The sequence below is a fragment of the Rattus norvegicus genome, chromosome 15, assembly GCF_021556685.1.
Source record: "Rattus norvegicus strain SHRSP/BbbUtx chromosome 15, alternate assembly SHRSP_T2T, whole genome shotgun sequence".
In the NCBI taxonomy this organism is placed as follows: domain Eukaryota; kingdom Metazoa; phylum Chordata; class Mammalia; order Rodentia; family Muridae; genus Rattus; species Rattus norvegicus.
In genome coordinates, this window is record NC_141548.1 from 43,650,889 (window position 1) to 43,676,425 (window position 25,537).

The following is a 25,537-nucleotide window of genomic DNA, read 5'->3' on the forward strand; positions in this document are numbered from 1 at the left end:
AAACAGTAGGAAAGTGACATCAAACTGAAAATTTACTTATGGAAAAATTGTTAAAGTGTGCACACGGGGACTCAGCCTTATCTGCTCCTTCTCTGATGTGTCATTTTAAATAGGTTTGCCCAAGTGACAGGTTCTACTTACTGGCCATAAAGCATGAATTGGCTCAAACATATACACTGGCACTTTGAGAGATATTCCCTGTAGACACCCCATTTTTCACATATCACTTTATATCACTGTACCTGTCACAATAAACCAGTACTGAAATGCAATTCAACTCCATACTTTATTCAGATGTACTGTTCAGTGACTTTTTCTGTTCCAAGATCCCATTCAAATGCCACACTTCAGGATGTCATGACCCTTTGACTAAATTTCAAACTTTTGTTTTTCATTGCTTTTGAGTCTTAGGGTATGGTGGTTATATATTTTGTACAACTGGGACTTGTCTTGAGGTTTAGTTCATGTTCACATGGAATTATACTTGAGAAAGGTAAATACCTTTCTGATGTAGCAAACCAAATCTCAACACAGTAGCACTGGCTGTTGCTATTGTCAGCAGGGTACCTGCTAGTGTGACGCTCATTTTCCTCCTTTCCATTGCTATACTCTAATGCGCAGTCTGCCTTAGGACTTAACTGTTGTCCACAATTCATTTTTTGGTACGGACTCAAATTATTACTATATGTGGTACTTGCAGAAGCCTGGCTATCTGACTTGGATCCTTGGAAGCTATGGTAGGGGAGAAGTAACTCCCAAGGGTTGTTCTCTAACTCCATGGAGGCACCTTGAAATGCATGCATGACACACATGCACACTAGCAATAATTAGAACAACTGTGATTGGCTTCTCACAAGTCACTGAACAATGGAATGTTAATAAAATATAATAAACATTTAAGATTTTGTGCAGAAAATAGCATTAAAATGTTATAATTTTAACACTTTCTCACTATTTTTGGAAGGATTACAGGCAAATTAGACTAAAGATGAACCAATTTTACAAACAATAATACAACCTAGAAACAAAAATTTCTTCCTTAATGTCTCATGCCAGGTATCAATTAAATGACCTTTAACAATTAAAACCACTTGAATTTTTTGTTTTAGAAATGAGTATCAAATTCAGAAAATCTGAGGTGAACTTAGGTAAACTGAGTATTCCATAAGGTCATTACGTTCTTAGGTCCATTAGTCTGATTCATGACTTTCATTACCTACCAGCAATTTCATTTAATAAAATCAGATAACAATGCCAAATAGCCTTAATTAAATTTTATGATAAGCATGCTTTTGATTAATTTTCTAAGGGATTATGGAATTATTTTACCTAAGTAGATATGAATAATGATTTCTGCTATCTAAACCAGAAATTCAAAATACTTTTAAGTATTTTCAACTTAGCTGCTACAATATGCTCATAAAGTAGGATCACTACATAAGGAATTCCGGAATTGTCTCATGGCCTGTGTTTAGATTTGCCTCTACTGATGTAACATGAGACAACCACATGGTCTAAAAGTGAGTTCACGTGTTCCTTTTAAAGTGGCCCAGTTTTTGCGAAAGCTACCGTTCTGTGAAGTTTTTCAGAATTATGAACTCAAGAGTGTATATGAAGATCTTTTTTCCCTTTGAATCTCAAACAATTCTCAACAAATTATCTAACACATAAAGAAAAAACTTGTATGTACATGTGTACAGTCTTACAATTTTCATTCTGATACTAATTAGTTTTTATCTAGCTGAACTTTTCCACATAGTACCAGATTTGTGGTTACAATTGGTTTTAGCTATGAAAATTATATACAAGGAAATTAGGGGTGTTGCAATACTTGGTTGCAAATAATTTGCCATCTGGTGTTGGGTCAGAAAATGCAATTTCATTAATGCTGAGGAAACAGCCAAACATGAAGCAATTCCTACAGGGGGAAAAAAAAGAGAAAAGACCATTTATCAACTAAAATTTTGGATTTCAATTAAACATTAATACAACAATATAAGCAATTGGCTAAAACTATTATTATAACTATTATTTCTGGTAACAAAATGCCTTGGACTTAGAAATGATGTCTCATGACATCATCTCAGATGAGAAACTCAAAGGTCCAGAGTGAAAGGAATAAGAAAACCAAGAAACATAACCACTATGCAATGCGATCGTACATTAAAAACAAAAACTAGTGAAAGGTATTTGAAATGAGGAAAATGTGGCCCCGGGTTCGGTCCCCAGCTCCGAAAAAAAGAACCAAAAAAAAAAAAAAAAAAAAAAAAAAAAAAAGAAATGAGGAAAATGCAACCTGGACTACCAACCAGATAAAGATGATGTTGATGTTAAGTTTCTTGAACTTGACCATTCTGTAGTTATTTAAGAACATAAATGTAAGAAAAATAAATGGTGTGTTGGGGGTGATATAGAAGAAATGGCTCACTGGTTAGTAGTACATATGTACCTGTAGTAGTCTGAAAGAGAATGGCCTCATAGGCTCATATATTTGAAAACTCAGTCCCTAGTTGGTAGAATTATTTGGGAAGGATAAAGAGGTGTGACCTTGTTAGAGGAGGTGCATCATTAGGGACCAGTTTTGATTTTCAAAAGCCCATGCCATTTCCAGTTAGCTTTCTCTCAAATACTGCTCTAGGACTGTGCCTTCCAGCCTGCCTACTGATGTTATGGACGCTAACCTTCTGGAACCATGAGTCCCCAAAGTAAATGCTTTTATAAGTTGCCTTGGTCATACTGCTTTGTCACAGTAATGTCTGTAACTGAAATAGTTCTGCCCTTGCACAGGACTAGAGTTTGGTTCCCAGTACTCACATTTGGCTCACAATTACCTGTAACTCCAGCTCCAAATCTGTTATTTCCTTCTGGCCTTCAAACATTACAACCACATGGTTTATACCCACTACACATGTATACAAACACAGACTTAAATAAAAACAAAGAAAAAATGAGGGGGGAGCATAGTGGTGCATGTTTGCAATTCTAGCAATTGAAGTAGAAGGATCAGTAGTTCAAGGCTGAGGGATAATGAGACCCTATCCCAAACCATGAACCCCATCTTTAAAAAATAAAGGCAAGAAAGAAAGGAAGAGAAAGAAGAAAGAAGAAGGAAGGAAGGAAGGAAGGAAGGGAGAGAGAGAGAGAGAGAGAGAGAGAGAGAAAAACAAAGGAAGAAACAGAAAGAAAGAGGAAGGAAGGTATAAATTATACCTAAGCTTGGCATGGAATGTATATCACATATTTCCTTCTAATGTTAACATCTGCCTTAGTTTGACTTTGACAGTATTTATAAAGAAATGTTTCAGCAAGATTCTGTTTTGCTTGTGAGTCAAGGAAGGTTCTGGGAAAGCCAACAAGTCATTGTGCAAGGTCTAGAGCTATTCTGTCTCCTTACCTGACAGTGTCAACCAATCGTCTTGCAATGCGTTTTCTTCTTTTTAGTTTGAAGACCCAGATTCTACTTATTCCACAAATTGCAGGTTCTGGTACATCTGAACACCGCCAAGCTCTAGAACATTCTTTAGTGGTACTTGGTTCTGACAGGACACGAAAGGCCTGCAATGACACACAGAAGTGTCTACAGCTAAACACACAAGTTGACTTTTCTTTTAAAAAGCAAACAAAAACCCAAACTTTAAACAAAACCTGTTTATAGTTTATCTACAAAAAATATTGTGTTACTCTTTAAATAATATTTATTTATGCATGTATGTATGTGCACTTGTGTACTTGTGTCTGCAGGGTCAGAGAGGGTACTGGATCCCTGGAACTGGAGTAACCAATGGTCATGAATGCAGGTTGAAATTAAACTAGAAACCTTCAGTGTGGAAAAGCACACAACATGGGGAAAGACAACTTAGGAGAAAATATTTACAAATTGTATACGTCAGAGGTTAAAGTCCAAAATATACAAGAAATTCAACTGAATAGTAAGAAAATAACCCTCATTTTTAGATCTGAACAATGGTCCAACAAGATGGTTCAATAGGAAAAGCACTTGCTGTATAAAACTGACAACCTAAATTTTCTCCCCAGATCTCAGAAGAAGCAGAGAACCCCACACATGTCACATTCTCATACATCACGTAATAATACAATTTTGAAAGTGGGACAAGGGCCTGACTACACCTCTGGAAAAGGACCTACAAGTGTCTCACAGGTGTTTGAAGAAATATTTACTACTACTATAGACCAGGGAATGCAGATGGGAATAAGGAAGTATCCCAGCACCTTAGAATGGTTGTTATGTAAGAGCCAAAAGTCTTGGGCAAAATAGGGAACAAAGGGAACCCATGCACACAATCAGTAGTGGAAACAGTATGAAAGTTTCTCAAACACACCAAAATCAAAGTAACTAAAACTATATGACTCCGTGCACCCACTTCATGGTATGTCTCCATCAGAAAACATGGGAGGTTACAGATGTCTAGGAGGTTCACTGAAGCCTCACACAAAATCCAGGGCACAGAATTAACTTAAGTGTCCATCATTGAATGAAATAAGATAGCTGAGGAAATTCTATTCAACTATAAAATGAATCTTGTCATCTGGGGCAAATGGATGGACCCATAGTACATGCCAATCAGCCATCACAAAATGGCAGATCTTGCACAATCTAACAAATACAGAATCTGAAATTTGTCAATGTTTCATTCTACCTAAGGCCTCCACAGGTTTATATGTTTAAATGTGTGTATACACACATACACACACACACACACACACACACACACACACACACACACACACGCATGTATATATGTATGTATAGGGTTATAGTTAAGCTGTAGGTAAGTCACACCTAATGGCACCTTGAAACATGTATGAGACTGAGGCAGAAAATCATAACTTCAAGGCCCACAGAATCAACTGCAGAGAATTTCAAAAAGTACAACCTGCTGTTTAAATCTATGGTGACATTATGAGTTAACTAAATCAAGACAGTTAACATTTTTAACACTATACATAGTTTCCCGTGAGGAAAACATTAAAGATGCAATTTCAACATTCTTCTTCCTCTTCCATTATTATTATTGTTGTTATTTATTATTACTTGGTTTTTTTAAGACAGGGTTTCCCTTGTATAGCCTTGGCTTTCCTGGAACTCGGTATTTAGACAATGCTAGCCTCGAACCACCTTCCTCTACTTCCCAAGTGCTGGGATCAAAGGTGTCCACACCACTGCCTGGCTAATAATTCACACACACACACACACACACACACACACACACACACACACACACACACACACACACACGGGATTAGACCTTGCACCTTATGGATGTTGCCCAAATGTTTTACTGCCCTTGGGTTCTTTTGTTGTTAGTAAAGTGGTTTCTTGGTGTTCTTTCCAAGCACCGACTTTATTAAGGTGTGACCAACAAATGATTAAGGGATATCTGCTCTTTACTGGTAATGCTCAAACTGCTTTTCTCTGACTTTTAATAAGAAAACCATTTTCTAGAACAATGCTAATTAGTGTCTAAAGTAGATTGTAGTTGGGCATAGACACAGACCTTTAGTCCCAGACTCGGGAGGCAGAGGCAGGAAGACCTCTGAGTTCCAGGCTAGCCAGAGCTACAGAAGCTATCTTTACAATAAATAAATATTTTAAGTGAGGAATGAGTAATGATTATTTTGTTAAATACATCTATCTGCTGAGCTGCGATGTAATAACTTAGGTCTACAGATTCTTACATAAAATCTCTACATTTTTATACTTCTAGGTAGGGAAATGGCTACACAAAAACAGATTTTGCTAAGTACTAAATACAATTTCAATGAATGAATTTAATTACAGTCAAAGACATTTTAATAACATAAAAGACATACAACACACCTGTTTGATGGGTTCCGCAATTAAACATCCAACTACTCTCTTTTCATCAATAAAGAGGAAGGTTTTGGTTTTGTTTGGACACATGGGAACAACTTGCTGGAAGCCCAATTCCAGATCCACAAGTTCTTGGACATCCTCTACCTAACAGTGTTAAAAACCAGAAGTGAATTTCTTTTAAAAAAATCACAACAAAAACTAAAAATGTGTTATTCCCATGAAACATGATCACTATTATTTCTATTTTCTAAAATTATATTCCCTCATACTTATTTCAGAATTGATACACCCGGTACTTAGGGAAAAGGCTGTTTTTTAAAGAATGCTTTTAACAGACATTTAGAATCCTAACAGAGAGGAGTCAGAGCCCCAGGCAGATTTGCTTTAGCTTTGTCATCCCTGTTGGCAACATTCAACTCAGGAAAGAGAAGCAACATCAACAGAGAACACACACATCTGACCAGGATGCTGCACAAGCCAGGATGAACCCTTAAGCCTATGCAAGAAGGAAGGCTGTTGGCACACCAGGAAAGCAGTTCACACTTCACTGAAGGTTTTCTTGAGAGAAGAAAGGAGAAAAACAATTGCACACATACCTTTTTGATGGCATAACTTGGATCACGTGGCAGGACCAACACAATCTTCCCATCCCAAAACTCTGCTACTATCCGTTCTCTTTTCCATCCCTGCGAAAGCAGGTAAAGGAGAAAACATTGCTGAATTATGAACAGAACACATAAAGTACTTTGGTTAGGAGATGACAGTCAAGTAATGAGTGACAAGAAAGGCAAGATGGAGGTTCTGGGCTTGACTAACCATGGTGTAAACCAGTGATTTTCATCCTGTGGGTCAAGAGCCTTTACATAAGACCATCAGAAACATCAAGATATTTAATATTTACATTCTGATCTGTAGCAGTAGCAAAGTTAGTTGGGAAGGAGCAACAAAAATAACCTGTAGGGAGTAGGTCTGGTGCTGTTATGTATTCACATGCTAAATTCTGTACCACAAGCTCTGGTTGCACCAAGACTAATGAATTTTCCCGTGCACCACCTTACCAGCTTTTGTTGTGCAAAGTCTGCTCCCCTACTTAAAGTTAATTGGTTAATAAAGGCCTGATTGGGCAGTAGGCAGAGAATGGCAGGACTTAAGGATGGAGTGAGGAGTCTGAAGCAAAACAAAAGAAAGAGAGAAAAGGAGAAAGGGAGGAGGCTGGCGTGAGTACTTGGCCAGGAGGAACAGCAAGTAACAAGGGATATATGGCTGGGGTGTAGGTTAGAATAGTTCCAAACCTGCCCAATCTAGGTTTACAGCTAGTAATTAAATACTATGACTTTGTGTCTTTTATATGGCTTAACTAGAATTTATAATTGTTCCTACAATAATCTTATGATTGGGGGGGGGGGTCACCATAACACGAGGAACTAACTGTAATAGAGAGTCACAGTGACTATTCTCTCTGCAGTGAATGGTGCAGAGTACCCGCAGCTGTTCAAGGTCTGAGAACAAGGTACTGATGAATGTTTAGCTCCAACAGGACATTTATACCAATCCCACCAAGGCTCAGAGAACATTGCAGAGGAGAAAATATGAAGAGTGAGCAAGAAGCTGGGAAGCTATGAAGTGCCATCTTCTGGGTATGACACAGCAACTATATTTCTGAACTCATAGTTGTAGCCTGCATTGGACCTGAATAAGACCTGTTAAACTATCTGATGTAGGCAGCTAGGCATGCCGTAAGCCAAGTTTCAAAAAGTGGAAGATTATAGAGAGGAGGCTCAAATACTTTTTCCTTTCAGGAATTCTGCATAGGTCTGACCCTAGATCATGTTTGAATGTGAAATGTCTCCCACAAGTTAATGTATTTGAATACTTGACCCCCTACTGACAGTGCTGTCCGAGAAGGTTGTAGAAACAGAGCTTCACTGGAAGTTAGCTACTGGGGGGTAGGTCTTGAGGGTTAATAGCTGGGTCCCATTTCCTGTTTACTCTGATTCCTGACCACAGTATGACCAGTTGGCCTCCTCCTGCTACCATCCCTGAAGCTGTATCTTCACCATAATGGGATGGTCTTGTCAACTAACACAGAATAAACCCTTCCTTCTTTAAGTTCTGCCAAGCAAGAACTTTGCACAGTAAGGAGAAAAGCACCTAACTAGCTCTACACAAAGGAATGCAAAAACTCTCTCTCAAAGATTCCACCTTCAGTGTCTCTGCCCACATCCCTCTAAATGTGCAGACCCTTACAGGGATGCAGTCCTGAAGAGTCTACTATTTGTGCTAAGTTATTTCTTTACTTCCATTGAAGTGGAAATTTCTGGTTCCTTTGGAGACACAGTTGTGTCTCCTGATGTTTTTCTGGAAGCTGTCTTCTGAGAGGATGTTTTTGCAGAAGCAGACATTTGGGAGGATGTTTTGCTAAGAACAGAACGTGGTATTTCTCTGGCGTGTGATGTTTTGTTAGAGCAGATGCTTGAGAGCACACATGATGTTTGGAAAGGATCGAAGTATAACCCAACAGACAGTGGACAATGCTGGATGGTATTGGAATGCCTTATTCTTTGCTGGTCATCACTGGTTGTGACTTCATAGAGAGAAATAGACCAACAAACTGGTGGTGTTTTGGCAGCAGGCTGATTGGCAGAGCCTTGCAGTTTCTTCTGGATTGATGTGCTATTGCTGATTTGTGCAAACTGAACTGCTGAAATCCTGACAACGCAGATTGGATTTCTTCCAAATAAATATTTTTAAATAGGTCCACATCCTCCTTTGCTCTATATTAACCTTTTTTCTATCCAGTATTCTGGTGGGTGGTGGACTAGACAGTAAGTTAAAGCATTTAAGAACCCTTATTAAAAGTGGGTTTTGAAAAATCTGATGATGAGCCTTCTCTATACATGTGCGGTGTGAAATGTATGCAATAGCACTGTCCTTACATTTTTAGCTCTATATTTGAAGAGTGTACATTCATCATTTTATCCCTCTAACCCCAATCTCCTGCAAAGTACAGAGGTTCGCTTAATACTGTACAGTGGATTGCTAAACCTGAAACAGCATTATATAACAACCTAACCTTTAAGTTTAGGTACAGCTTCACAGTAATGTTTGCCTGGCATATGTTAAGCACCTAGGTTTGATGCCTAGCACTGAAGGATAACAAGAAGCAGCCAACTTTTAATACCATGAACCTCAAGTATTTTTATTTTCTAGGTTTGTATATGTGCCAGCTAGATGAGGACATTATGTGTCCTGCTCTATCATTCTCTGCCTTATTTCCCTGAGACAAGGTCCTCACTGGATCTGTAACTATGTAGGCACTTAGCAGAACCCAGAATCCTTCTGCATACTCCCTCACAGCTGTGGGATTCCAGGCTCCTATGCAGCCACATCTGGTGCAACTAGCACTCTTACTCTCTGAACCTTTTCTACAGTCTGTTATATTTGTTTTCTTGAGACAAGGTCTCACTCTTACAGCCCAAACGGACAAGCTGGCTTGAAACTCATTATGTACCCAAGATCAAATCAGAACTCAAAATGATTCTTATGTCTCAATCTCTTCCTAAATGCTGGGATCACCAGCTAGCGTCTACTATAAGCAATGAAATATTTATGGATATATAGATCTTTCAACAATTATGGAACAAATGCCTTCATTCATATGGTTTTACTTTCAGAACAAACTGAAAGATTTCTTGACTCACCACATATTTAATTCCCTCCAGAAATCGGTGGTGATGTTGGAGATGTTGTATTTCATCTTCAGGGTTGGAAGCAGTATAGATCATGCCACAAGACTTACACATAGTCGTCCCAAAATGTTTCTGACCCGCGTCCTACAATGGAAGAACAAGCAAGCAAGCAAATAAGATCATAAACCCAAAGAACTGGGAGAATAATAGACCTTCTTTAGGAAGGACTCACACAAAAGACCAAGAAAAAGAAAAGGCCTCATTTCAAACAGAAGGGATAACATTCTGTATTAATCATAGTGTTTTTTGCCTTAAGTCGTCTAGAGTGTTAAATTCTTTATCTGTAAATGTTAAATTCTTTGCCTCAAGAGTTAAGGCTCTATGAATTCCACTCATAAAACATTGTTTTTAATGTCATTGAAAATACTAAATTCTGAATTGCTATTTAAGACAGTGATTGGCAGTTTTTCTGTGAAAAGGTAGAAGTAAATACTTTAGGCTTTTCAGACCCAGAGTGATCTGCACTGTTGTATTTGAATAAGGAATGTATTTGAATACTTGGTGCACAGTAGGTGGGGCTGTTTGTGGAGGTTACATACCTTTAGGAGGTGCAGCCTCCCTGGAGGAAGTCCATCACTGGGGGACAGGCTTTGCAAGTTTATATTCTACTTCCTGCTGTTGTCGCTACTTCCTGTGTGTGGCTAAAATGTGACCAGCCAACTGTCCACCCTGGCTGCCGATTATGTTTTCCTTATCATTATGCCTTCCCTTCTGGAACCAGAGGCCAAAAGGAACTTCCTTCTGTAAGTCATGGTAGTTTATGTACCAACAAAATATTAACTAATATAGTTATGTATTCTTCAAAACTTCTAAAAGCCTGGCCTGGAGGCACAGGCTTATAATACAGCTGCCTCAAAGGCAACAGTAGAAAGATTAAGAGTTCAAGGCCACCTTGGGCAACTTAGTGAAATTCTTTCTCAAAATAAAAAGCCTCTGGGGTGCAATGTAGCTTAGCAGCAGAGCCTTGCCTGAGACCATCAGGCTCAATTCCTAGAACCAACCAACCACACAAAAAATGTTAACTATACTTTTCAACTCACAGACTACAGAACTGAATCCAGTCCACAACCACGGACTCCTCAACTTAGTTAATTTAATGTTGCTATTTCCACTGCATCTTTTATTGATCAAGAATTTTCTTACCTGGAAATAAGCCAGTCATAGCATCTACTCAAATACTAGCACTGCCCAAAACTATGAGCTCCATAGTCCTGACTAGCATTGAATGCTATCACAACAAAACTGGTAATTACAAACTTGGAAATCTACAACCCAAGATAACGATTCTGAAAGGCTGACTGCATGTGCTAGGTGTGGAAAGACCTTTGTTTTAAATTTACTCACAATAACAAGCTGGTCTTTTCCTCCTTTATTTGTATCTCTGAAATTAATATTTTTCTGTACATTTGTCTGTTTCAAGAAGTTAGTACATGCAGTGGATCCCACAGAAGACTGTTCTTCAGATGGAGACCTTGAAAGAGAAAGTAAGTAAATATGGGACGGTGCCAGAAATAATCACTTACTCAGAGGAACATAATGAGTAAATTCAGTGTCAAGACTCAAATCCAGATCTGACTTAGAGTCAAAGAACTTGCCACTGTAGTATTAGACACACATATAGAGAATTACTTTGGAAGCTAAGTGAACTCGAAAAATGGACTTTTCTTTGCTCTGTCAGATCTTAGGACAATATCTACCCACTTAAGTACAAAGAAATTCCTAGGTAGATGTTAATGTTCAATCTTACAACCCAAAGCAACCATAGTCACAAGCATAATAGGCTCCAGGAACATTTTACTTGGGCACTTCCACAGGCTTGTGTATACATGTATACAAGTGCCCACATCAATGTACACACACACACACACACACACACACACACACACACACACACACAACGTGCAGGGGACTAGGCCCAAAATTTCTTTTCTGAATACCTAGTCATTCAACAACAAATGAGTTAAAAAAAAAAACATTGTTCTTTTAGCAAGATGTTCAGACAATATAAAACTTAGACCCTCTACTTGTGTTTTCTACCTACCCACACCACTTCCCTATCATAGTACTTAGCTTCAGCCACAACTTAACGGCACTAAACTACTATTACTTCTCTGGTCACAAATTTTCCCACCTGTAAAATTAAAACTACTAGTACCTACAACATGATTATAAATTTTCATTAAGGTTTAGTTATTGTTAATAGTTCGTCATCTAGGGGAGGCAATAAAACCCAATGGGCTTTTGATTCAAATATGAATTCTATTCCTGGCCCCAGCACTAAGGACCTGCTAAACTTTGTCATGGTGGTTAAATTCCTCAGTTTCCTCAGATGAGACGATTACAATTATAACAACCGTGTTTACCTTCTAGATTGTCTGAGGATCTTTAAGTGAAATAATAAACCAATTTCTACAGGCTAGGTACTATATAGTAATGTAACAATTTACTCAAGTCCATCTGTATAAACAAAGAAACTAATCTCACCTTCTATTCTCAATATTATTCTTACTTCCCCTTAGTGGTAAAGAAGAAAATAATGTAGCATTACATGAGAGAAAAAGAAACCTATAAATTAATAAAACTAGGACATCAAAGCAAAAATAACTCCTACCTTTTTGTGTTCGTTGAAGAAACACTGAAGATAGAATAGACAGACTCCGAAGAAACTGTTAGGGGGCAAAGTAGCAGAAGGTTGCATTACCGAATACATTCTGAGCTCTGACTCATAAGACTCTGAAGGTTAATAAGAACAAAAAGTTTACACTGCTTTACTTCAAGAGCCAACTATAATTAAGACAGTATAAACTGCCAAAAAGAGACAGGTAGGTCAGTGGAGCAAAGAGATCAGAAAATGACCCATACAAATAAAGCAATGATTTTGGCAAAGACAAAGGTAGTCTTTCATAAATGGTGCTAGAACTGGGCACCCAGTCAAAATGGATCACCAATCAAAATGTAAATTATGTGATGGTGGTGCTGGTGCAAGCCTTTAATCCCAGCACTTGGGAGACAAGTGGATCTCTGAGTTCAAGGGCAGCCTGGTTTACAAAAGAAACCCTGTCATAAAAGAAAAAAAAAATAGGATAGAGATGAACTCAAGCTAAAACATGAGGAGAAAGACTCACAGGAACTGTGCTCTCCAAGGCACATCTGGGAGCAATAGCACTCTAGTAACAATCATACATAGACACTGCTCAGATCTTAATTTCTAAATACAATTCTCTAGTAAAAGGAGTCAATGTTCCGTGGAGAAATTGATAATTTTGGGGCTAGACCAAGGGAAATGTTGAATGAGTCCATAGAAACTAATACAGTGCTCAAAAAAAAAAAGATACGAGACATGCCAAAGTGAATTAAGCTGAAAATGATCCTCATGATCAAAACAGAATAATTTCAGCAATAAAAATATATTGGATTTAAATGCATAAAACAAGCCATTTACTTATCCGTATCGACACATATCCGTGAGCTCATTGGCTTATTTAAGTGAAAGAATAAACAAGAGAGATAAATGTGAGAGGGTGTAACTCCCTAAGAGAATGTATGTAGGTAGGGTGTAGATGCCTCAGCAGACAAATCACCCAAGGTGGAGGCCTGATCCCAAGTTCAACCCATGGAATAAAAAAAAAAAAAAAAAAAAAAAAAAAAAAGGCAACAGTTCTCCGGGGATAATCAGATGATAGACACAGTAATTTTTAAAAAGGCCCAGAAAATATTATATATGAAATCTCATTGATATGCACAAGTTGCTAGGCTAATTAATGCAAATTTTCTTACTTACTTGTCTTGTTCTCAAGTGACTTCTCTGAAGGAAAATTATGTTTACCAAGTTTACACTCCTTTGAAGAAACTACTGCACCTGAGGAATTCTAACAATAATAAACAGGTTAATAGAAATGAAGAAAATCCCTAATCCTTAGTTGTATTCCCTTCGAATGAACAAATCTAAACACAGTATAGAATGACTCATCAAGTTTTCCATCTATCTTTTCGGAAATTTCCCCTGCATTCATTGAATATGGTTCATCTTTTAAATGTGAGAGAAAAGACATAGACTGCAATACTTATAAAAACGCATGTTTCAAGGGTTGGAGAGATAGCACAGTGGTTAAGAAAGTTCTGGCTACTCTTCTAGCCAGGTTTGGTTCTCAGCACCTACTTAGTGGTTCAACTGTCTCTATAGCTCCAGTTCCAGGAAGTCCAGTTCCCTTTTTAGCCTGAGGGCACTACTCACACATGGCGCTCGTGCGTGCACACACCTTTAGACAGGCAAAACACTCATACACATTAAAGCTGATAATAAGCTTTTAAAGAAAATATATGCTTCCAGATGAAGATGATGTAAAGAAAATTATATACTGTTCTTTCATTAATGAAGTTAACTTTTAAAAGCTAGCAAAACTGGAAAAAAATAACAAACTTTCTCTTAAACTAGTAAGGGAAACGAGTTTTCATCATGGACTAGAGATTGCTAAAGTTTTAGGTTGCTAAAGTTCTTGCTGTGCAGTATGAGGACCTGAGTTGGACCCCAGCATCAGTTTGTGCTTGTAATCCCTGGGCCAGGGAAGGAAAGACAGGCAGCATATATAGTTGGAGCTTGGGCTAATAAGCTCCATAGAGCCCATCTCAAAAAAAATCCAAGGTGGATAGATAACTGAGAAACATTTGCCATTGACCTCTCTCAGACTCCTGTGTATGCGTGTGTGTGTGTGTGTGTGTGTGTGTGTGTGTGTGTGCGCGCGCGCGCGCGCGCGCGCGCGTGCGTGCGTGCATGTGCACAAATGCAAACATACACAGAATAGTAACCACATTCTGAAAGCCATTTGAGGGAGTTTTGTCCACAACAGTTCCAACTTTTTAGTAGTAGCAGATAAACTACAAAGCAAAGTAGAATACTTCCTGCTGACATTCCAGAACATACTACCTAAAGTCAAAGGAAAGATCACTTTTTTTTCTACCCATCTTTAACTTTATATTTTCTGGTTTTATAAAGGTGGCCCTCCAAACTATAAAGAAAATCAAATTTCACTCACTTATCTGATCTACATAAATTATATACACATAATTTATATCTAAGCATTATTAAATCACCAGCTATTATTAAATGGTATTTGGCTTTACCTTTCCCAGTTTCTCTTCACTTTCACTTCTTGCGTCTAGTAGCTCAACATTTGATTTCTCTCCCACTAACAAGGACTTTGGGACTTGCTTTGCCTCAAGGGCATCTTCAGTGACCTCTGGTTCATTTTTCTGCAAAAGTATTGGTAATGGCTTATCTTCTAGAGGTGACTTTTTAAGAAAGTTTCTTTTTCTAACAAAAAATGCTGCTCCACCTTGGAGTGTAACTCGTGGTCTTATTTTCTGGCTTAGAACCCGAGGAGGAGAATTTGGAGGATTTTCTGGGGGAAAACAACTGTTCTCTTTGTCCACAACTGGCTTATAGGTCACTTGACTTGGCTTGGAATTTTTCAGGTTTCTTGATATAGACTTGACGTGCTTGTAATTTGGTTGATGATTAGCAGTTAAACTCTTCTGCCTTTTTTTATTCTTGGTACAGACTGGTTTTCTCTGAATTTTTTCTGTCACACTGGGAAAAGGTTTATCTTCATTTTTAGTTGCTAGACAAATAGATTTACACTCTCTTATCAACTTCCTCTCCAGTGGATTGAGGTAGTGCTTATTTTTATTGTAGAAAGATACAGTAGACACAACTGGTTTAAATAACGAGCTGTGGTTTGCAAATGACAACATATTATTTTCAGTTGTTTTGAGTGGACTTGAAGAGAAATGTCGTTGGTGGGAGCATGGCTTTTCTTCCTTTTGAACACTGCTTTGACAATTATGTTTCTTATTAGGTGATGAATATAGATTTTCAGCAAATCTTAGTTTGCTTGATGAAATATCTGTTAATAGGCTACAAAATGGAAAGAAGGAAAGCTCTTTGGTAAGTTTGTGGTTCTTTTTCAAAATTCATTTAGATCTACTAGTAAACTTCTCCCTACTAGTCATTCAAAAAACATCCCTCTCCATTGTTTGACATATTATGTATTAGTTTAACAGGATCCTTAAAAAAATACATTCATAAGCTGGACAAGGTGATACACACCTTTAACCCTAGCACTTTGGAGGCAGAGGAAGGAGGGATCTCTGTGAGTTGGAGGCCAGCCTGATCTATATGGAGTTCAGGACAGTCAAGATTACACAGAGAGACACCGTCTCAAAAAACTAGCAGATAACATTCATAAAAGCAAATAGTGCTTACAAAGAAACTTTAATATACAAGTAAGTGTATTTCAAAATCGATTTCTCTGTCTAGGCTATATAAAAATTATTCCACACTAGGTCTGGGCATGGTGGCACTTACCTTTAATCCCAACACTTAGGAGGCAAAGGCAGGAAGATCTCGATTAGCTTGAGGCTAACCTGATAAAAATAGTTAAGACTGTTTCAAATAAAACAAAACGCCAAAGGGGTAGAGGGATGGCTCAGGTGATAAAAGCACTGGCTGTTCTTCCAGAGGACCCAGGTCTGATTCCCTGCACAGTCTGTAACTTCAATGAGCATTGCACACATGTGGTACACAGACATAAATACAAACAAAACATCCACAAGCCTCAAATAACTTTTAAAAGCTTCTTATGTACAAATTATTCTCCATGTATTTTCCCAATTAGTCACTAAAATAACTCTGATAAATTTTCTGTAATAGAAATATTTCTATTATATTTCTGTAATATTAGAAAATCCAGTCTCTGGCAAAACTGGATTTTTCTTCTTAAAGAGTTCATATGCATAGGTTAAGGCTTACCTATCATCATTATCAGCCTTCAGTGTATGTCGCTTCCTCTTCCTTGGAGTAAAAGTTGCCATCATCATAACTAAATTCCTAATGGCAATAAAGGTCAGTTATAATAATCAAAGTCATCAAGTGGATAGAAAACGTACTATGTCAAAATTGTATTTTAAAACTCTGGATTACAAATAAATACCCAAAGGAAAACTTGTTTTTGAGATAGTGCTTCACATAGCAGAAGTTAGCTTCAAATTCAAACTCACTCAGTCGATCGCCTGAAGTTTTGAGCTTTCCAGGACTGGAATTACAAGTTAAGCCACCAGGCCTGGTTCCAAGAAACAGGTTAAGAAAAAAAACAACCAAGCAACTAACCACAAAAAAACAAAACAAGACAAAACAAACCTATTAGGGTTCGAGGATGCTAATGGGAGGCTGAGGCAAAGGGATCCTGAGTTTGAGGCCAGCTGTGATACTGGGGTCTCAAAAAAAAAGAAGTAAAGCAGTAAATTATTTTAATAGAGACTTAAACAGTGATAAGAGAAGGGAAGGCGAGTGGGTTGGGGAAATCCTGCACCACAGTAGATGAGAGCAGGGAAAGTAAGGATGTGTTTCTAGCTGAGAGGTATTCCACTAACAAGGCCAGGTGGACCCTAATTAGGCGTACACTTTCCTTTAGTTAAACTAATCACATCAAGTTTGAGCACTCCTAGTAGGCCTTCTTTGGCACTGCCCTCCTTCCACACTGCCAGTTGATGAATGCTCCTGTCTCCAGCTTCCCTCGAACACTATGCCTCCTCCATATTCCACTCAGCACACTTTCTGACTAACCAACCATCTTCACAGCCTGCACGTTCAGTGAAGGCAGAGCCTGTTCGGACTCTTCCTGGAAATCTGAGCAAGGTAATGTGGGAAGGTCAGTCCCCCCCACAGGTTCCAGCTGGGCTCCCTCACAAGAGCTTCCTTATTTACAAACGACCCCTTCCTCATTAGGGAGCTGCTAAGGAGATACAGCAGACAAGCCTCGTCCCTAAGGGAGATAACTCTAGAATGTTCTTTCCTTCCTTTCCCCTTCCTTCGGATAGGGTATGTCAGTCACACAGAATTCCACAAGCGCGACCTCTAAGCCAAACAGAAACTCTACCGGCATCAGAGAAGACCTCTCCTGGCTGCGTGAGAGAGCTGGCACCCAGAGCACGAACCCCGCGTGAGGAGCAGACAGCGTGCGCCCACATTCAAGGCCCTTGCCCCATGACGCTACCTTCGTTCCTCAGTCTCCCTTTGGACCCGCGTCCACTCCTGCGAGGGACCTACGGAAAGATACCTCAGCACCTCAGCAAGCGAACAAATCTGCTCACAGGAGCCCGGCGCCCTGCCAGTGCGTTCAAATTCACGCGCGCTACTTGAGATCAACGCTACTGCGTTCTGATTCGTCGCTGCTCAGCGCTTCCTAGAGCCTGCGCCGTGATTGGCTTCTAGCCAGTCATTGCCCCGCCCTTCGGCGAGGTGGTCTCCAAGATTCTCCCGCCCTTGAGAGGCAAAGCTGGTCCCGGGGAGGGAAGGGAGGGGGACAGAAGGAAGCCACGCCTCCTGAAATCCGGCAACAACTTCTGGCTTCAGACCGCCACCCTGTGAAAGTGCATTCTGGGAATTGTAGTTTGTGGATCAGCTGAATGCGAATAAAAGTCTGAGGCACTTTAGTGTTTGCAGTTATCATAAAGTGACATCTCCTAGACACTGGAGGCTTTTATTTTTCATATTTGAAACCCTATTGTTGATTTTGCATTTTAGAAAAAACGGTGAAATTTTAGGTTTATGTGGGTGCTAGGCATTGAGCGCAGGTTTTCTGTAAGAGTAGTATGTGTTCCGGGTTGGGGATTTAGCTCAGCAGTGGGGCGCTCACCTAGCAAGCACAAGGCCTTGAGATCGGTCCTCAGCTCCGGGGGGTAAAAAAAAAAAAAGACAAAATAACAAAGAGTAGTACGTGTTCTTAATAGCTGAGCCCAATCTCTTGGATGCTTAACATATTTTGTTTCTCGTTCTTCTTTTTTTTCTTTTCTTTTTTTCGGAGCTGGGGACCGAACCCAGGGCCTTGCGCTTGCTAGGCAAGCACTCTACCACTGAGCTAAATCCCCAACCCCGTTTCTCATTTTCCTTACACAATCTGTGAAGATTGTACTATTATTTCTCCTTTACAGAGAATGAAAATGAAGGCCTGAACATAAACACTATAGGGAAGGCCTGTGACACTCCAACTTCACTGCATTTATCAAGTGTCTTTTGGCAAGCAGAAATGTTCTTAAAATAGTCATAGGCTTTTAAGGAGTTATCACTGTCTAGTTCTAAAAAGTTTAAGTGATATCCTTCTTCATAGAACAAAGCTTGCTGGAATGAATTGACAAATGACTAACAGATATTATTGGCTACTTTCAGGGTTCATGAATCAGTCAGCTTCTGTGTTAGAAGCCAGAATAAAGGTTTCCAGTTGGCAATGGTAGAACAGTATGTTTTGTTGAGGGTGATGTCTTTTTTTTTCTTTTCTTTTTTTTTTTTTTTTCTTCTTTTTTTCGGAACTGGGGACCGAACCCAGGGCCTTGCGCTTGTTAGGCAAGCGCTCTATCGCTGAGCTAAATCCCCCACCCGAGGGTGATGTCTTTAAAACCAAGGCCTCGCTACACCATACTCCACTACAACTCTAGAATCTGTTTTAGAATTCTGACTGTAATATGGCCCAGACCCTAACAGAACTGACTCCATGATGAAAGTGTCAATTAGTCTATAAAACTAAGCCAGCACATAGACAGCACCACCTGTCATAATGAAAACAAAGACCTAATCCATCAGAGTCCATAGTTCTGGGAAAGTCTCTAAATGTACTAACCTTGCATTTTGGCTTCTGTAGTTCCGCTTCTGCAGTTCTTAACTGAAGAATGCCAACCCAGAACAGTGTGTGTGTGTGTGTGTGTGTGTGTGTGTGTGTGTGTGTGTGTGTGTGCTCTTAGAAGATCACCAGGAGACCCAGAATAATAGGTTTTGTAAAGTAGAAGAACCAGAACAATAGGGGAAACTGGTTAGGAAGAGACTATGACTAGTTTCTTCTTTTGAAAGAGTTAAAGCCGGAGCTGGAGAGATGGCTCAGTGGTTAAGAGCACTGACTGCTCTCCCAGAGGTCCTGAGTTCAATTCCCAGCAACCACATCGTGGCTCACAACCATCTGTAATGGGATCTGACTCTCTCTTCTGGTCTCTGAAGAGAGTGATGGTGTACTCACATACATAAAATAAATAAACCTTAAAAAAAAAAAAGAGGGCTGGAGAGATGGCTCAGCGATTAAGAGCACTGACTGCTCTTCCAGAGGTCCTGAGTTCAAATCCCAGCAACCACATGGTGGCTCACAACCATCTGTAATGGGATGCTCTCTTCTCAAGTGTCTGAAGAGAACTACAGTGTTCATATAAATAAAATAAATAAATCTTTAAAAAAAAAAAGAGTTAAAGCCAAGGAAGGGGATTTTTTTTTTTTTTTTATCTTGCAGGTTCTACTTGACCAGAATTTCCTGTTTTATGAAAGACTAGGCTCTCAAGGGATGGCAAAACTCCTTTTTTGTAGCACTTTTGTATGGTCTGACTTTTGGGACTGGTTGAGGGATGGGGTCCAAAATAGACTCTCATAATTTTTATCAGAAATAAGAAAAACTACCAAGTCAAACCTAGGTGCTGTGGGAACATTTTGTAAATTTATAGCAAGAGTTCTGAACTCAGAAGTTTGTTATTTGTTCAGTCTTGTAGGTAATAAGGGGCAGACATTAGATTTAAAGGAACAATAGTCTTGAGTCCAAATCCCAATAGGCATCCTACCTTTGGGAAGTAACAGTAACAATTCATCTGAGAACCTTCTATATTCTGCCCTTGATGTAATTTAGTTAATTGTGACAGGGCAAGGCAGTGCAGCACTTCTTCAGTCTTGTATTCTTACTGAGACCATCTCAGGTTTAAATATGGTTTGATGGTAATTACCCAGCTCTATTCTGACTTGTTTGGTCAAGCCAGCAGCAACAAAACCCTCACCTATGTCAAGTAGTGGGAGAATGCCTTCATTTAAAATTGCTTCTTACTGAGTGCCTCCTGAGGAAATGGGTACAGGGACCCTTAACCATACATGAAAAAGGCAAGTTCTGTATTCACAGAGCCCACATTGGGTTGAGTGGGAAGACAGATAAAAAACAATTACCAGGGCCGGCGAGATGGCTCAGCGGTTAAGAGCTCTGAGGTTCTGAGGTTCCAGAGATCCTGAGTTCAATTCCCAGCAACCACATGGTGGCTTACAACCATCTGTAATGGGATTCGATGCCCTCTTCTGATGTGTCCGAAGCTACAGTGTACTGATATAAATAAAAATACAAAAATTTTTTAAAAGCAATGACCAACTCTCACTCCCACTTAGTAGAGCCTCTGAAAATAAAGTCTGCTCATAGCAGTTATGGCTTCAAACAAGATGTATTTTCCAGCTAAAATTCTTCAACTAGAATTTTCAAAATCCCCCGGAACACCTGCCCTTCCGCCAACACTCTTCCCTCCGCCAGGACTAAAGATGGCGCTGACAGGACGGCGTTGTGACGCGACCGCACGTCCGCCGGAAGTGTCCGGCGGAAAGTCTGGAAGCCGGCTCACCCTCGCGCAGGTGGTATCTCGAGCTTCGCGTTTTGAGCAGGAGTCGCCACTCTTCTACCAGGATCATGGTGTTCTACTTCACCAGCAGCAGTGGTGAGTGACGCCGGGGCCCTGCCTACAGCTGCCTCCAAAGCCGGCATTCTCCAGCCGCCGCTGGACTTGGACTTAGTCCTGAACCGCGTCCTACCGCGGGAGCCTCTCCCAGAGCCTTCTGGTTCCCTGCTTGGCCGTCACCTCAGCTGCCTGGTCGTACCCTGGTCCTGGTGGTCGCGGTGGGAATGGGCTCCCACTTTCATTACACCTGGTGATCATGCTTATTCCCGCTAGACAGACCCGCCAACGCTTCCTGGACTGGGCAGTGTGTGGGTTCCTGCATAGCCCGCCTTCCCTCCCCGTCGCAAGCCTTTGCCCTAGCATTCTGCCGGCACCTTGGAGAGATACTTGACCAGTGAGACAGGTGCCAACAGTTGTCTCCTACAGGAAGAGTACCTTGCCCGTCTACGAAGGGAGGGCCTGGGATGCCATGGAAAGCAATAGAAAGCTAGAGTGTTAGTAAAACCCCTCCCTGGGCAGAGTTGATGCTCCAATTGACGTCTGGTAATACTACTGAGTTGGTTTTGGAAGGCCAGGTGGTGTTTTGGTTTCCAGAAAATGCCGCGTCAACTTGGTTTCTCTGCCATATTGCTCTTATCCAGAATCAATTTCTAATTTTAAATTCTCACCCCGTTAAAGTGGCTCTTGACTTGAAGACACCGTGTGAGACCCACTTTCCATGTCAAGATTAAATATACATTTTTCTGGACACCCTTAACATTCCTTTCGGACCGCTGTCGTGTGCCATTAAAAGCTGACTGCTTGAGCTACACGGCAGGTCTCTTGAGAGGCAGTCTGTCTAGCATAGTGCCCTACTTGACTGCTGTGTTGACCCCGCCTCCTTGAGACTGTGTGTGTCAGGTGGTTCCAAACATAGACCCTCTTGCCTAAAGACTCCCTAATGTTGACATTCCTTTCTAGGTCCCCCAATCTGGAGTGAGTGATTGATGGTTTTGTCTCTTAGTACTTTTTAGTTTGTTTATTTTTGAGGCAGGATCTCATTACTTAGTCCTTGCTAGCCTAGAACTCATTGTGTAGATCAGGCTGGCTTTGAAGTTACAGAGATCTGCCACCTTCTGCTTTGCTGCTCCAGTGCTGGGATTAAAGGCATGCACTACCTTACCTTTCATGATAATTTTAATTGAAGCATTATTTTGTGAACTGTCCCTCAGTGTGAGGGTGTTTCTTTGTTTTTCTTTTTTATAGTCATACTATTTCTAAAAATTATTTTATGTCTGTAGGTATTTTACCTACATGCACATCTCCAGTGCCTTTCAAGGCCAGAAGAGGGTGATGGATCCCCCAGAACTGGAGTTTAGTTGTTTGTTTGTCTAGTATTCCTGAAGTCTGGGGTTTGATCTCTAGTGCCACATAAACTGAGTGTGTAGTCCACACCTATCCTGTGATTCAGGGTATGGGAGTAAAGGTGCCCTGGCCTTCTAAATGGATAGCCTCTTAACTTTTTTGTTTGTTTGTTTGGTGGTTTTTTTTTTTTTTTTTTTTTTGAGTTGGAGTCTCAGATAGACCAGATTGTCTCTGAGCCAGCCTATGTAGCTAAGACAGGGTGAACTCCAGACCCTTGTCCCTCTCAAATGCTGGGATTATAGGCATACAATGCCATCACAGCCCTGTGTGTGTTCTGCTCAGTGGAAAGACTCTAGCCAACCCTATTTCTACCTACCAGGCATTGTGCTTTGTTGACTGAAGACCGGGTCACAAACTTAGCCCCATTTGGGGTCCACAGAGTTTTGGTAAGGTGTGCTTGGCAGCCAACACCGAGTCCTTTTAGGTCTAATCTTGTACTTTAGAATCATGATTAAGGAAAGCTTTCTAAACAACAAAAATGCTCATTACTTCATTGTAAAGATTAGGATTTAGTTTGTTCAAGGTAGCTGGAGGGGGCGCTGGTTAGAGCCAGCATTTGGAGAAGTTTGAGGACTCTGATTCCCCTGAGTGGAAGAGGGCATCCACTAGTGTAGCACAATGAAATATAAGTAACGCCAGTCAGAACAGACTATATAAAAATAACAGCCAGCTAAGTGTAGGAACACACACACACACACACACACACACACGCACACACATTTACATGGTTTGGAGACAGGGTTACTGTGTAGCCCTCCCTGGCTGTCCTGGAACTCACTCTGTAGACCAGGCTGACCTCAAACTCAGAGATGTGCCTGCCTCTGCCTCCAAGCTGCAGGCATCCGTTTTTAAATGTGCAGTAGAGATTGTCGTTTGTTGTGGGAATAATTGCTGCTATTGCCATTATCGTTGAGGAAGGCAAAGGTATAGGATTGAGCTGGAAATTGCCATTAAACTTTATCCCTAAAGGGAAATAGAAAATAAAGAGAGATTTTTCTTGAAAAGGAGGAGAGCAACCATTCAGCCATAAAGATTGCTAAACACCTTTGGGGACAAGAAACTATTTTAAGCTCAGTATGACTTATTCAGTCACTAGTTTAATCTTGGCCTGCCGCTATCCGTCATTTGAAAGTATACAACTTCTTCTTAACTCCAAGGATGTGCAAGAACAGGTAGGTAAGCCAGGTGTGGCCCATGACCATGCTCTGCCTCCCCACTAATTGTCTTTTTGTTTTTGTTTTATTTTAGTTAATTCATCTACTTACACTATTTACATGGGAAAGGACAAATATGAAAGTAAGTTTACAAAAGCATTTGATTTTGAAATTTCAGACAGGTAAGTGCTGTGCCTGTGCCCTGTTTGTGGGTTTATGGGTTTTGTTCTTGATTTCTTTAATTCCTTTTGAAAATTAGACTTGGCAAACGACAGTTGCTCACATTTTCAAATACAGAGTTTTGATATGTGCACACATTGTGTGATAATCAAGTTGAAATCCATAGCATATCGCTCACCTCAAACACTTATTATTCCCTTGCAGTATTCAAAATCCTGTCTCCTACCAACTGTAGCATAGACTTTGATTTACTCTGCAACAGAAGTCCAGAAGTGCTACTGACAGATCATTGTTTTACCGATTGACTAGCCTCTCCCAGAGCTCCCCAGCCACTGGTAGCCTCTACTTCTATGAGTTTGACTTCTATTTCTCCTCTGCTTGTCTTGTTTAGCTGGGTCTGGCATGTGGCTTAGTTTGTAGTACATGTCCCTTGTATGTCTATGATCCCAGCATTATGGGGTAGAGTGGAACTGAGGGCCTCATGAAGGCCAAACACAAACACCAGATCCAGTTGAGCACTTTTTTTTTTTTCCACTTCTCAGACAAGATTGCACTCTATATAGCTCAGAGGCTTAGAATTCATAGCCATCCTCCTGCTTCAACCTCTGGAGAGCTGAGCTTACAAATATGAACCACTCTGACTAGCTCAAGTTGACCTTCTTGGTGGCTAGGAGAACACGGAGTTTTGCAACACTGATCCTCACACTGAAGGTGAGAGAGGCAGAACCTCAGAAGGAGCTGAAGAGAAAGAGTGCCATTCCTCAAGATTGGAAAATACAGGTAGTGTAAGAGTTTAGAAAAGACAACTGTGAAGTCATGGCAGAATCAGCTCCCCAGCAAACAAGCTGCAGTTACTCAACCTCTTCAGACTTCTGAGTTCTTAGACGTAAGAGGCTCATGGGCTGTAGCTACTGCAGAGGGTTGTATAGATTAGGGAAAAGGTCCTGAACGCAGTGTCTTAGTTAGGGTCTTACTGCTGTGAACAGACACCATGACCAAGGCAAGTCTTATAAAGGACAACATTTAATTGGGGCTGGCTTACAGGTTCAGAGGATCAGTCCATTATCATCAAGGTGGGAGCAGGGCAACCTCTAGGCATGCATGATGCTGGCAGAGCTGAGAGTTCTACATCTTCATTTAAGGCTGCATGGAATACTGACTTCCAGGTAGCTAGGACTAGGTTATTAAAGCCCCTACTCACACACAGTGACACGCCTACTCCAACAAGACCACACCTCCCAACAGTGCCACTCCCTGGGCCAAGCATATTCAAACCTTCATATTCAACTCCCTGACCCCCATAGGCTTGTTCAAACACATGAGTCTATTGGGGCCATATCTAGCCATCGCATGATTTAAAAAGTATAGTCCAAGGTCCAAAGTCCCCATAGTCTATAGCAGTATCAACAATGTCAAAAGTCCAAAGTTCAAAGTCTCTTCTGAGATCCATCCAATCACATAACTGTAATCCCCAAATCAAAATAGGAAACCAGCTGGGTAAATTCCAAACTCTGCATGTCCATGTCTGCTGTAAAGCAGTTTTCGGATTTCCAACCCCTTTTTCCTCTTAACCAAAACTAATTTCTTTTCCTGGGCTGGTTCCACTCCCTATTAGCAGCTTGCCTCAGGAGATAGCCTAGGGCTCTTGCATCTTGAAGAATCTTGGGGTTGCCAAGGCAACTTCAGTGTTGAAGCTTCTT

General features: G+C 40.3%; 2 protein-coding genes across 4 annotated transcripts in view; one reads left to right on the forward strand and one right to left on the reverse strand.

Moving 5' to 3' along the window:
* Positions 1 to 267: 267 nt before the first annotated feature.
* On the reverse strand, positions 268 to 20,715 carry Esco2 (establishment of sister chromatid cohesion N-acetyltransferase 2). 2 transcript variants are annotated; one of them, NM_001433103.1, is given in 11 exon segments: positions 268 to 1,918; positions 3,395 to 3,555; positions 5,840 to 5,980; positions 6,433 to 6,522; positions 9,538 to 9,669; positions 10,930 to 11,056; positions 12,197 to 12,251; positions 13,367 to 13,454; positions 14,707 to 15,499; positions 16,394 to 16,471; positions 20,606 to 20,715. In NM_001433103.1, coding segments are annotated over 10 exon segments (1,785 nt in total). In that variant the 5' UTR covers positions 16,459 to 16,471; positions 20,606 to 20,715; the 3' UTR covers positions 268 to 1,785.
* Positions 20,716 to 21,006: 291 nt separating this feature from the next.
* Ccdc25 (coiled-coil domain containing 25) overlaps positions 21,007 to 25,537 on the forward strand; it is a 32,279-nt gene continuing 27,748 nt past the window's right edge. The window contains 2 exon segments of one of the 2 annotated variants that reach the window (NM_001108382.1): positions 21,007 to 21,138; positions 23,752 to 23,799. In NM_001108382.1, the coding sequence (NP_001101852.1) occupies positions 21,111 to 21,138; positions 23,752 to 23,799 (76 nt within the window). In that variant the 5' untranslated portion in view covers positions 21,007 to 21,110. 2 annotated transcript variants of the gene reach the window in all.